Raw genomic sequence first — 13960 nt, 5'->3', positions numbered from 1 at the left:
TCACAGGACGCATGCTAAGACACAAAGAGATTTTTATTAAGCTACACTACCAAATTCCCATGCCATAAGGGCCATCCTCCCCAACTTGTACTCAGGCCAGGGTTTTAATACTGTGGAGCTTTCCCTATTAAGGGGAAGTTCCGCACCCAATTACCAGGGCAATTCATACTCATTATGAGTTAATGGAATATACTCCCTTACTTCCCAGGGGGTCATAACATGACCCAAAGCTTCTATGCCCGGTGGGCATCACAGGGTATGGATTGCTTTATCGATGATAGTAATGCAGTGTGCAGGCCAAACACACAGCTACCGCAGTGTTGACTGTGATACACAGATGCCTTAGTAATTCTGGTTTTATGATGTTCAGAAAAACATTGACCAGGTCATCTGTTTTGTGTTAGTGATGCGCTCCTTCCCGGAAAGGTGGCTGTGTAGAGTCTTTGGGTGAGCAAGAAGCTGTGAAAGCTGGCTTAGCGCGCATGCGTTTGCCCGGCAGCCTGCTGCGCATGCGTGTTGCAGGACAGGGAGGCGGTTTGAAAGATGGCGGGAGTGACAGTGGATTTGTTAACGGATGATGAAGTTGAGAAGGACTCGAGCACTTTTATCATCGGAGACTCGGACCTGCCGGTGGTTTTCCTGTGCTCTCAGTGCCGGCTTCCCGTGGGAGACTCGCTGGCCTGGGTGGGAGCAAGCCCCAAGGAGAACATGATCCACCTGAACCGTGAGTGGTGAGGGGAAGGGGTTGGGGAGCGGGGGCGGCAGTGAGAGGGGGGAGAGGGGGGGGAGAGGTGATGGGGCGAGGGGGGGGAGAGGTGATGGGGCGGGGGGGGTGTGGGGGGCTAGGATGGGATGGGATGGGGGGGGGGGGCTGGGATGGGGGGCGGGGCAGCAGTGAGGGGACGGGGGGAAATACACAGAGTTCAGGACCGATGGGGGCAATACTTGGAGCTCAGGGCCTGTGAAGGACACTAAGAGTGGCCGAGTGAAGTTTGTGTGAGGGGTGAGAATGGTGGTCACGATGCTGGCATTTAGCACCAGCTTCCACAAGTACTTCAGTGCCTACACCATCACAAGGAAGAGGAATTATGTGATAGCGACATATACAGGGATTGCAGCAATTTGTTTGTTCTCCAAACTGAAGTCCAAGAAGAAGGCACCAGCAACGATCACAAAAAATAAATGACGTGTTGTTCTCCTCTTGGGCAGGGAAAATGGAATTTTAAGGACCAGCATGTGAAATCTATGTGAATGTTTGAAAACTCTAGTTATCAGTCTTCACAAATAAAACTCGTGGGACATGCATGCCCCATCAGCTGGTTCTGGCAGTGCAGTGCACAGCCTGGTGCCCAGTGGGGCAGACTGCCACCTTTGTCAGTGTGCTATCCCAGTGCCATCACCTCCTGACGTCAGCGCACTGTTCAAGGACCAAATTTATTTTTAAAAACGGCAGTTTTCCGAGCAAAAGTGGTGTCAGAGCCCAGCACATAGACTGATGTCACACAATCCATGCTTTGGTCGCTAAATTACAGAGGAAAGATTTATCCTTTTTGTAGCTGCAAGCAAGTAACAAGAGTGCATGAGAACTGAAGATGGATCAATTTGTAATAAGGAAGAGAGGGCCAGAGACACACATAGGCCAGGATCTCACAACTAAATCTGCTGGAGACAGCTTTTCAGGAGAGTCTATGGCAGGACAAAGAAGTGCTGATATGAGGTCCAGGTCCTCTGACGGCCATTCCATTAAGAAGAAGCTGAAATCAGGAACAAAGCAGTATAAAGATGATTTCTTGAGATATGGCTTTATTAATTGTGCCAGTGCAAATGAGGATGCAAAGCCCATGTGTGTTACATGCAGAGAAATACTGGCAAATGTAAGTTTAAAACCCTCAAAACTCCACAGGCATTTGAAGACCGAGTATGGCGAGTTCGAGGACAAACCTCCTGTTTTTTTCAAAGGATGCAGCAAGATCTTAAATTGTCAGCTGAAGTCCTTAGCAGAAATGTATCATTGAGTGACAAAGCAAGTGGGATTGTGAGGACCAAGCAGGCTAATCTGTAAAATTAAAGGTAAGCGCAAAGGTGGGTCGGCCGGTGAGGGCTGTTCTAAAGCATATCGAAGCTGACTGCCATCTCTGCTAGAGACAATGGGAGATGAGTATCATTTCATCAAGCGAACTCCTGTGCGTAATGTCCAGATGGATTTGTGGATTTCACCTTCCAGGAATATACAAAGACTGGGATAAAAGCCAGCTGAAAAGCTGCGCTGCCTGCATGTGTGCATCTCGAAGCGCAATGCTCAATCATCTATTCCTCAAGTGGCATGGACTGTTTCATATACCTTTATTTTTAAAACTTACTTTGGGCTTAATTCTCACTTCTACACTATTTGAATGTGTATGCTTGTGTTCTTACCGTTAGTAGTTAATAAACTCTATCTTTAATTCTAGAAAGCTTGGTTAATTTGGTTCCTTTTAAAACATACCTTTATCCATGAAGGAATCTTTAAAGATTAATTTTGCTGCGACCGGCAGAGAAAGTTGAATTTAAAAAAGGGAACCAGTTAATTCTTCCTCCCCCTGGGGCATAATAAATTGGGGGGATTCAGCCGGATGACAACAAATGGGGGAATCTTGCCCAGGTTAACTGGGGACCAGTCGTAGCACTACCTACAATATGTTACTGAAGTGTAGTGTTATAAATTAGATTTTACAGACTTTGAATGAAGATCAATGTGCTCGCTCTGAACTCGCATATTTAACTAGTTGAACAGACAAAATGTTCCTGGAACCTGGCTTGCTGTGCGGTTTGCTGTACCTTTGATCGTTGTGTCAAATTTTGAACTTATCAGCTAATAACTTGCTGCCCTTTTACAGGTGTCACTAAAAATGTGCAAGTAAACAAAGAACAGAAATTAGACACTGCAAATGAGTCTGGTTGGTAAGTATGAGTGCAGCTTTTTGAACTCATTGATGTTAAATGAAGAAAGATTTGATTCTATTTTCTATTCTGTGTTATACAATAAAGAACAACATTGCAAGTCTCTTGCTGTCAAATATCTTTTCTATTAAATTTTAATGTTTGATATTTTATGATTTCAATTTCAGCATTCCTTTCTTAATCCCATCTTTGTTTTCCTCTCTGTGCATCAAATTTTGAATTCAATCTTGCACCTCCTGGTTCTGGATTTATCAGTAACAATTACTCAGTTTGGTTGAAGAGACATGGTGCAAACACTGGTCCTTGACCCACCATCAAGTGTCCCACCCAAAATTTCTAATTACTTCAAATTGCTGCACAGTAGCTCACTAAAAATCTGTGTGCAGCTGTAAGTCTGTAGGTACTGTTTGTTTGCCTCTCTAAGCAAATTCCAAGCAACTATATTCCGTTTGGAGAGTTCAATGGATGTTTGTCAGTGACTTCTCAATTGGAGCCCAAGTGACATTCCATGAAGTTAGACAGTTCAAAAATGGTACTGGTGGGCTTAGACCTAACTATGAACAATATAGCATGAGTTGTCTGTTGCTAGTGGGCTCTAAATTTCTTCACTGAACGTCTTCCATAAAGGAGTATTCATTCTTCCATTCATTCTCGTGAAACTGTTTGCTAAAGATTACATCCGCAGAAGCCCAACGTGCTGTCATCCTTCCTTCTAGTTTCTATGAAATTAAGATGTTTATCCCCCCCCCCCCCCCCATTATACTTTTTGGACTTGGCTAGGTGAGGATTGGTTCCTTTGATGTTCAGATTATATTGAGCTGTGCCCCCTTGTTCTAGTCTCTCCCACAAGAAGAAATAGACTTTCAGCACCCACCTTGTCAAGTTCCTGCAGGATTTTGCATGTTTAAATAAACTCCCCTTTTATTCTGCTAGTCTCCAGTGGATACAGTCCCTGCCTGTTCAACCTTTCCTCATTGGAAAATTCCTTTATTCCAGGAGTGAAGCTTCTCTGAACTTCTAAAGCAATGATATCCTTTCTTAAAAGGAGACAGTACTCTGATGTGGTCTCACCAACACCCTATATCACTAGCAAAACTTTCCTTTTATATTCAATTCCCCTTGCAATTAACACCATTCGATTTGCATTCCTAGTCACTATCTGTTTACTAAATTTTTCTTGATACTTCAGAGCTCTGCAATCTCTCCATGTTTGAATAATATACTGCTTTTTTTATTCTTCCTGCCAAAGTTCACATTTTCCTACATATTCCATCTGCAAAACTTAGAATCCCAAATGCTTTCAAATACCTATTCAATCTAGAAAGATTAGGAAGAATTAGGGGATATAAGTAAAAAATCCATGATGTATAGAGTGAAGTAAAAGTTCCATTATGTATATTGTGAGGTTAAGTTTTGAACTTCTAGTGTAGATTGCCAACATATTCGCTTGCTTTGCCTTTCCGAGGAGATAATGTAGCGTAGGGGTGACAGATAGTGTTGATAAATGACTGACTTGATGGACCAGCTGGCCCATTCCTGTACTTCATTATGTAATTCATATTTCTGTAGTAACTTTATTTTCCCCTCCTTCCAGCATTTATGTATTGTTATCCTGTAGCGGCTGCTCTCTGTTACTGGGTAGAATGTACCTATGCACTCCAACCCACCTTGACTACAAAAGGAATGTATACTGCTTGGCTGTGACCTATATTGAAAGGCAAGTATGTATATTGCAAAACAAGACCGCCACTTAACCAAAGCATTTAAAATCTATCTATTGCAGAAAAATTATAAATTGGTAGAACAGCAAATCAACTTTAACTGTTGTAAGTATATTACATCTAACAATTTGTTAATTTAGAGAGAATTCCATATGTCTCAAATGAGTGATAATTTATGAATATAACTCCACTTACTGAATTTTGCCACAGCGAAATTATAAACAGGATCTTACAGGTGTATGCGATTGATACAAAGATTTTTAAAGATGGAAAATAAGTGTTTGCATTGTCTCCAATACACTCAGACTTTGGATGGGCTCTGGGTGCATAAGACAGTAGCCAATTTAAAATGTTTTGCAAGCATTCTTTTTGGTCAGCTGTGAAAGCCCCTATTGCAATATGCAGGAATCCCAAAACTATGCTGCTGAAAAATCAATATAAAAGCAAGTAGAATTTCTGGTTGCCTAATATGCAATGCACATATTCTCCTTTAGGGACAAAACCCATCTAACTAAACCCAAAAAACTCGAGAACAATATTTTACTTTTATCCCTTTGTCCTTACAAGTTGTTATTTGCCCAATAATATTTCTTGTAGAATGTTTCACGTACAGGGTGGTTCAAAATCAGACACATTTGTGAAACAAGATTAAGAATAAACGTTGCACCTCTTTTCTACCCTTCGTCTGTGTGGGTTTCCTCTGGGTGCTCCAGTTGTCTTCTCCTCCTCACCCCCCCCCCCCCCCCCCCTCACCCCCCACAGTCCAAAGATGAGCAGGTTGGGTGGAGTAGCCTTCCTACATTGTCCTTAATATCCCATGGTTGCGTTATGGGGAGGGTGTGGCTTAGGTAGGGTGCTCTTTTGGGGGGTGTGGTGCAGATCTGATGAGCCGAATGGCCTCCTGCACTGTAGAGGTTCAATAATACCATGCCGAAAGTTTTAGAACAAAGAAAAGTACAGCACAGGTACAGGCCCTTCGGCCCTCCAAGCCCGTGCCAACCATGCTGCCCGTCTAAACTAAAATCTGTCATGTGAGAGTACCTTTAAGAAATGTATGTTTAAGGAATGTACCTTTAAGAAAATAGTGATGTCAGAGAGTGAGTGGAGCTGAGCTCAGTTTGGTCATTTTGAGGTTAGTTCTGAGTTTTAGTCTTCAGTTTGAGACAGCAGCTTGGGTGTAACTGTTTTTGTGGCTGTGAGCTGCAGGAAGAAAAGCAAGGTGCTGGAGCTGAAGTCAACCAAGCTGATATATCTCTGCCATCCAACAGAAAATATATATTAACTGTAACCTGGGGTGTTACTGTTTTTGTGAAGGTGCAGTCTTTTGGATGTGTAAAGGAACAGTTTGCAGGATTGGGTAGTGTTGTATTATTTTCGGGGTTATCTTTGAAGTAAGGGGTGTTAAGAGATCCAGTGTTTATTTAAAAGGTTAATTTGAATTAATGGAATAAACATTGTTTTGTTTTAAAAACCACGTGTCCATAATTGTAATGCTACATCTGGGGAACAAGCCTTGTGAAGCCTTGTGCTTCAAAAGCAACAATCCATTAAAGGTGGGGGTTGGTTGAACTCCATGATACATTTTGGGGTTCTGAAAACACCTCTCCCAAACAAATCGTCCACACTTCCTGGGTCCGTATACCTCTATTCCCATCCTATTCATGTATTTGTCAAGATGTACCTCATGTCACTATCGTCCCTGCTTCCACCACCTGCTCCGGCAGCGAGTTCCAGGCACACACTACCCCCTATGTTTTTTTAAAAAACTTGCCTTGTGCATCTCCTCTAAACCTTGCCCCTCGCACCTTAAACCTATGTCCCCTAGTAATTGACCCCTCTACCCTGGGGAAAAGCCTCTGACTATCCACTCTGTCTATGCCCCTCCATAATTTTGTAGACCTCTATCAGGTTGCCCCTCAACCTCTGTCGTTCCAGTGAGAACAAACCGAGTTTATTCAACCACTCCTCATAGCTAATGCCCTCCATACCAGGCAACATCCTGGTAACTCTCTTCTGCACCCTCTCTTAAGCCTTCCACATCCTTCTGGTAGTGTGGCGACCAGAATTGAACACTGTACTCCAAGTGTGGCCGAACTAAGGTTCTATACAGCTGCAACATGACTTGCCAATTCTTGTACTCAATGCCCCGGCCAATGAAGGCAAGCATGCCGTGTGCCTTCTTGACTACCTTCTCCACCTGTGTTGCCCCTTTCAGTGACAGGCTGAAATTTTGTATGCCTGTAGAAAATCAGTGGAAATTGGATGATTAAAATGGAGTTACTTGGACGAAGGAAATAAGTTTTTTATGTAAATTATCACATCCTCGGACTGTCTTAAAGCATCTCCCAGCTCAAGAGCCACTCAAAAACACAAGGAAACAGGAACCGGAGTGGGCCATGTGGCCTGTTGAGCATTCTCCGCCTTTCAATGCGATCATGACTGATCTTGGGCTGCAACTCCATTTCCCTGCCCGATCCCTCTTTCCCTTAATTCCCTGAGAGTTCAAAAATCTGTTTATGCCAGATTTAAATGTATTCAACGAGTATCCACAACCTTTTGAGTGAAGTAATTTCTCCTCACCTCAGTCCTAAATTGATCGGTGGTGGCAAAGTGGTATTATTGCTGGATTAGTAATCCAGAGACCCAGGATAATGATCTTGGAACCTGTGTTTGAATCCCACCATGCCAGGTGATGGAATTTAAACTCAATAAAATATCTGGAATTAAAAGTCTAATAATGACCATGAAATCATTGTCGATTGTCATAAAAACCTATCTCGTTCACTAATGTCCTTTTAGGGAGGGAAATCTGCCCTCCTTACCTGGTCTTGTCTATGTGTGACTCCAGACTCGCAGCAATGTGGTTGACTCTTAGATGCCTCTGAAATGGCCTAGCAAGCCACTCAGTTGTATTTGACCACTACGAAAACACAAAAAAGAATGAAACAGGACGGACCACCCGGCATCAAACCAGGCACCAAAAACAACAACAGCAAACCAAGCCCTGCCGATCCTCCTTGCTAACATCTGGGGCCTTGTGCCAAAATTGGGAGAGCATTCTCACTGACTAGTTAAGCAACAGCCTGACATAGTCATAATTATAGATAATCTCCCAGACAACACTATCACCATTACTGGGTATGTCCTGCCTCACCGGCAGGATAGACCCAGCAGAGGTGGCGGCACAGTGGATACAGTCAGGAGGGAGTTGCCCTGGGTGACCTCAGCATCAACCTGGAACCCATGAAGTCTAATGGCCTCGGGTTAAACATGGCAAGGAAACCTCCTGCAGATTACCACGTACCAGCCACCATCAGCTGATGAATCAGTACTCCTCAATGTTGAACAGCACTTTAAGAAAGCACGGAGGGTGGCAAGGGCCCAGAATATGTTCTGGGTGTGTGACTTCAATGTCTATCATGAAGAGTGGCTCGGTATTACCACCACAGACTGAGTTGGCTGCGTCCTAAAGGATGTAGCTGCTAGACTGGAACTGCAGCCGGTCGTGAGGGAACCAACAAGCGGGAAAAACATATTTGACCTCATCCTCACCAATCTGCCTGCTGCAGATGCATCTGTCCATGATGGTATCAGTTGAAGTGACCGCTGCACAGTCCTTATGGCGACAGAATCCCATCTTCACACTGAGGATACTCTCCATCGAGTTGTGTGACACTACCACTGTGCTAAATGGGATAGACTTCAATCAGATCCAGCAACTCTAGACTGGGCATCCGTGGGCCATCAGCAGAATTGTATTCAACCTCATGGTCTGGCATATCCCCCACTCTACCATCATCACCAAGCCTGGGGGGGGGGGGGTAATAATCATAATCTTTATTATTGTCACAAGTAGGCTCACATTAACACTGCAATGAAGTTACTGTGAAAATCCCCTAGTTGCCACATTCCGGAGCCTGTTTGGGTACACGGAAGGAGAATTCAATGTCCAATTCACCTAACAAGCACATTTTTCAAGACTTGGGGGAGGAAACCAGAGAAACCAAGTCAGACACGGGGAGAATGTGCAGATCCCGCACAGTCAGTGACCCAAGCGGGAATCGAACCTGGGATCCTGCCGCTGTGAATCAACAGTGCTAACCACTGTGCTGCCATGCCACCTCAAAGTTGGATCAACCCTGGTTCAATGAAGTGTGCAGGAGAGCATACCAGGAACAACATCAGGTGTACCGAAAAATGAGGTGTCAACCTGGTGAAGTTTCAACACAGGGCTGCTTGTATGCCAAGTAATAGAGCTAAGCGATTCCACAACATACGCATCAGATCTAAGCTCTGCAATCCTGCCACATCCAACCGTGAATGGTGGTGGACAGTTAAACAACTCACTGGAGGAGGAGGCTCCACAAATATCCCCATCCTGGATGATGGAGGAGCCCAGCACATGTGAAAAAGACAAGGATGAGGCATTTGCAACAATCTTCAGCCAGAAGTGTCGAGTGGGTGGTCCATCTCGTTCTCCGGAGGTCCCCAGCATCACATGTCAGTCTTCAGTCAATACAATTCACTCCATTTGATATCAAGAAATGGAGGAAGGCACTGGATACTGCAAAGGCTGTGAGCCCTGACAATATTCCGACAATAGTACTGATGTCTTCTGCTCCAGAACTTGCCGCACTCCTAGCCAAGCTTTTCCAGTACAGCTACAACACTGGCATCTACCTGGCAATGTGAAAAATTGCCCAGGTGTCCTGTGCACAAGAAACAGGACAAATCCAATCCAGCCAATTACTGCCCAATTAGTCTACTCACCATCATTAGCAAAATGATGAAAAGAGTCATCAACAGTGCTATCAAGTTGCACTTACTCAGCAATAACCTGCTCATGGACACTCAGTTTGGGTTCTGCCAGGGCCACTCAGCTTCTGATCTCATTACAGCCTTAGTTTAAACATGGACAAAAGAGCTGGATGCCAGAGGTCAGAGTGGCTGCCCTTAACATCAAGGCAACATTTGACCGAGTGTGACATCAAAGGAGTCCGAACTAAATTGGAGTCATTGGCAATCCAGGGCTAAGCTCTCCACTGGTTGAAGTCATACCTGGCACAAAGAAGATGGTTGTGGTTGGAGGTCAATCATCTCAGTTCCAGGACATCATTGCAGGAATTCCTCAAGGCAGTACCCTGGGCCCAACTATCTCCAGCTGCTTCATCAATGACCTCCCTTCCATCATAAGGTCAGAGTGGGAATGTTTGCGAAATTGCAAATGTTCAGCACCAGTTATGACTCCTCAGACAATGAAACAGTCCACGTCCAAATGCAGCAAGACCTGGACAATAGCCAGGCTTGGGCTGACAAATGGCAAGTTTTATTTGCGTCGCACAAGTGCCAGGCAATGACCATCTCCTACAGGAAAGGATCTAACCACCGCCCTTTGACATTCAATGGCATTATGATTGTTGAATTTCCCACAATCCACATCCTGGAGGTTACCATTGATAAGCAACTGAACTGGACTAGCCGTATCAATACCGGCTACCAGAGCAGGTCAAAGGCTAGGAATCCTATGACAAATAATTCTCTCCTGACGCCCCTTCAAAGCCTGTCCACCATCTACAAGACACAAGTCAGGAGTGTAATGGAATACTCTCAACTTGCCTTGGTGAATGCAGCTCCAACAACATTCAAGAAGCTCAACACCATCCAGGACAAAGCAGCCCGCTTGATTGCTCCCCCTTCTACAAACATTCCAACCCTCCACCACCAACGAATAGTGGCAGCCATGTGTACCATTTACAGAATGCATTGAAGTATCTCACCAATACCTTCCAAACCCATGACCACTATCATCTAGAAGGACAAGAGCAGCAGATACCTGGGAACCCCACCACCTGAAGGGTCCCCTGCAAGTCCCTCACCACACTGACTTGGAAATATATTGATGCTCCTTCACAGTCGCTGGAACTCCCTCCCTAAAAGCACAATGGGTGAACCTCTAGCTTGGGAACCTCTAGTGGTTCAAGAAGGCAACTCACCACCACCTTCTGAAGTCATCTAGGGATGGGCAATAAATGCTGGCCTAACCAGCAATGTACACATCCCATTAATAAATAAAAATAAATCCTAACACTATGCCCTCGTGTTTTAGACTCCCGATCCAGCATGAGCTCCAGAGAGCCCATCATCAGAGGACACCTCCCTCATCCCAGTGGCCAATCTAGTGAACCTTCTGTGCACTGCCTCCAAGGCGGCATGTATATCCTTTCTTAAATGTGAAGACCAAAACTCCACACAGTATTCCAGATATGGTCTCACCAAAATGCTGCACAATTGCAGCAAGACGTCTTTACTGATTTACTCCTCTTGCGATAAAAGGCCAACATGCCATTGCTTTTCTAAGTGATTGCTGCACCTGCATGCCACTATTGCAATGTAAGGAATATTGAAGATAGAAATGGCCTCCTAAAACATTGAGATAACCTGTGATTTTGGTGGTATTGATAAGAAATATTGTCCAGAACAATGAGTGCCTTTAAAATTTTTTATTATAATTGGATATATTGTGCCCCCTAAGGGATCAGGCAGGAATTAGAACATAGAACAGTACAGCACAGAACAGGCCCTTCGGCCCTCGATGTTGTGCCGAGCAATGATCACCCTACTCAAACCCACGTATCCACCCTATACCCGTAACCCAACCCAACCCCCCCCCCTTAAGCATTTATGCTAACCACCATGCTACCGTGCTGCCCCAAATTGTTTCAGATCTTTTCTGAAAGATGTGCAGTGGGTTCCCTCCACTGTACTGATAAGCCAGATTGGTTTCATGCTGCTACTGGACCAAGACTGATACAGCATTCTTCATAGATATTCAATTAAACCGGTACCAAATGCACAGAAAAGATAAAAGATACTTGGAACAGAAAAATTAGAACAACTGTTATTCTTTTTAATCCAGATTTGGAATGTGATTGGTAAGAGTTTATTAATTGAAGTACATGTATTATTTATAAAAGTTGCATAAATTAACTATTTGTTTTTCAAGTTGTAGATGATCTTTACTTTATTTCCTTAGTTATGTCCTTGGCTCCACTACAAATGTAGAATTTGTGGATGAGCGAAAAAAGCCAATAGTCCTAGAAACTCAAACCGAAGTCCTTGAAGAATTAGAAAAGGTGATTGTATCTTCCTATTAAGGTTGTCTTCAGTACATTAGCTTTGTTGATTTGCAAAATAAAATTTTGAGAAAAGAATGAACCATTTGAAAAAAGTAATTATATTTTACTTGATATTGAAGAATAGTTTTGAAATTCAGGCCCTATAAAATGCAGTTGAAAGATGTATTTAATTTTGTTAGACATAACCATAAATACTAATAATTTGCAGCTTGTCAGCTATAAACTTTTCAGTTGGCAAATGGCTATTCTGTTACTAATTTATATTGATACCTCACCTACAAAACTAAATGCTGCATTTCCCTTTGGGCGGCTGATCCCATGACTGTACAAAAGCAAAGCTTTGCATTTTAAGATATGCATCTAGATTTTCATTGTTTTTAATAATTAAATTGCCCCTTTTAGAATTACTTTTTGGATGAGATGTCAAAGCGTCCATGGGAAAAATGTTACCTGATTTTTGTTCAGGTTATTGCTTGTTTGTAATTACATTTAGCATATTGTATTGCTGTTCACAAATGAGTCTAATGTGAAAATTTTCCCGCCAACAGTCTCAAATGGTGTTGAATCTAATGATTGCAAGACTGGCTGTTGTTGAAGAAAAGATAGAATCATTGAAGAATAAAGAATGACTCTTAACAGAAATATTACATTCCAAAACTATGCTGAGGAAGAGGCCACATTTTGAAGACAAGCTCAGAGAATTAATTTCTTTCTTCTGATGTGTGGTGGTATGATGCCGTTGCTTGTTCCAGAGACACAACCTGTGGCTCATGTTTGTCATATATTGTACATATTGTGCATTGTACCAGTTACTGAATTTAACTTTGACTCTTGATCCTATTATGCTTAAAAATCTGAGGTGAATCAACATTATATCTTGTAAAATTAATCATGAGTAAACTTTAAATGTTGATATACATCTTGTATCTGTTTTCTCAGAGACAATCGCTAACCATTTCATTTTGCTCCATCAATGTATTTGTAAAATTGTTTTAATTGTACATTTACCAAACTGCAATCATGTTAATGTGAAAAATAAAGCTGTTTGAATAGTTTTGGTCCATGCAAGCTACTAATTAATTATACACATTCTCCAATACAGTATTTGTACTTTGTTTGATCCAAAGTAAAATTGGGCACAATATTTAAATTCTCTTCTCTAAAGCAATATTACTCCTTGATTGTAATTAGTGAAATGTTTTCTAGTTGTGTTGTGCAGAATATAATAGTTTAACAAACTATTTTATATCGAACACCATTATGCAATAAACTCATACTTGTTATTCTGCAATCAACAACAATACCAAATGCTTGCCAATGTACTACATGAAAACTCTTGTTTTTAACTGTAGAGGGCACTCTCAGTCTGGCTGCATAAGCACAACATTAATTAGAACTCTGGTTCTTTGATTTCAACAGGAATTTCTTTCCATCTATGGACAAAGTCGCTTGTACTGAGTGTTTGAAACTTGTGTTCTCAGATTTCTTCACCTACAAGATGTGTTCCATAACAAAATTTCTTCCTTTAAAAAGAGTTACATTAATGGGCATGTGATAAACTAACTGCTCGTAGCAGCCTGTGCATTTGCAGCTCTGAAAAGAACCCCAATTTTTGGGGCTGTGACTACATTTAATGCCTATCCTAAGTGCTCCGAAGAACTTGGAACTGTTACAGTCCTGGTTATTCTACATTGGCATTTGATGAGGAATTCAAAATTTTGACCCAGCAATTATTTTGCAGTGTGCAACCGTTTAATTGAAGTGTGCAGGCTCATTAATTACTTTTGTGTGGCCGCAGAGGCACTACCTTAAAGGGCCAGACAAGTTTGGGGCCGACACAGGAACCTTTGGGTTATTGAACATTTGAGCGCTGTATTCCCAAATGCTTCGACAAAATAAAGCAGCTGAAAGAATTTTCTTTTGTACCAGTGTTGCTATTCAGGCACTGTTACAAAAAAAGCAAATCATAAAGGATTTCTTACCCTTAATGTGCAGACCTTTCGAGATTTGTAAATCCTACGGCAATTCAACAGTACCAGGATCTTCTAAGAGGATGCAAGTTGGAAAAAGTTATGAAATGTGTAGTCTTGGCTGATGATTCCTATGCTGTAGGGCTTGATTTGGTTAAAGCAAAACCTGTGTGTCCCAGGGTATCAATTGAGT

The 13960-nt window shown here is 42.6% G+C and overlaps 1 protein-coding gene across 1 annotated transcript; it reads left to right on the top strand.

Moving 5' to 3' along the window:
* Positions 1-495: 495 nt before the first annotated feature.
* On the top strand, positions 496-12853 carry mis18a (MIS18 kinetochore protein A). Its single transcript, XM_038801677.1, has 5 exons — positions 496-724; positions 2877-2940; positions 4535-4657; positions 11695-11794; positions 12346-12853. The coding sequence occupies exons 1-5, from the start codon at positions 544-546 to the stop codon at positions 12424-12426; spliced, it is 549 nt and encodes a 182-aa protein (XP_038657605.1). The 5' UTR covers positions 496-543; the 3' UTR covers positions 12427-12853.
* The last annotated feature ends 1107 nt before the right edge of the window (positions 12854-13960 follow it).

The sequence above is a fragment of the Scyliorhinus canicula genome, chromosome 7, assembly GCF_902713615.1.
Source record: "Scyliorhinus canicula chromosome 7, sScyCan1.1, whole genome shotgun sequence".
Lineage (NCBI taxonomy): Eukaryota > Metazoa > Chordata > Chondrichthyes > Carcharhiniformes > Scyliorhinidae > Scyliorhinus > Scyliorhinus canicula.
This window is presented reverse-complemented; position numbering and strand designations above follow the sequence as displayed.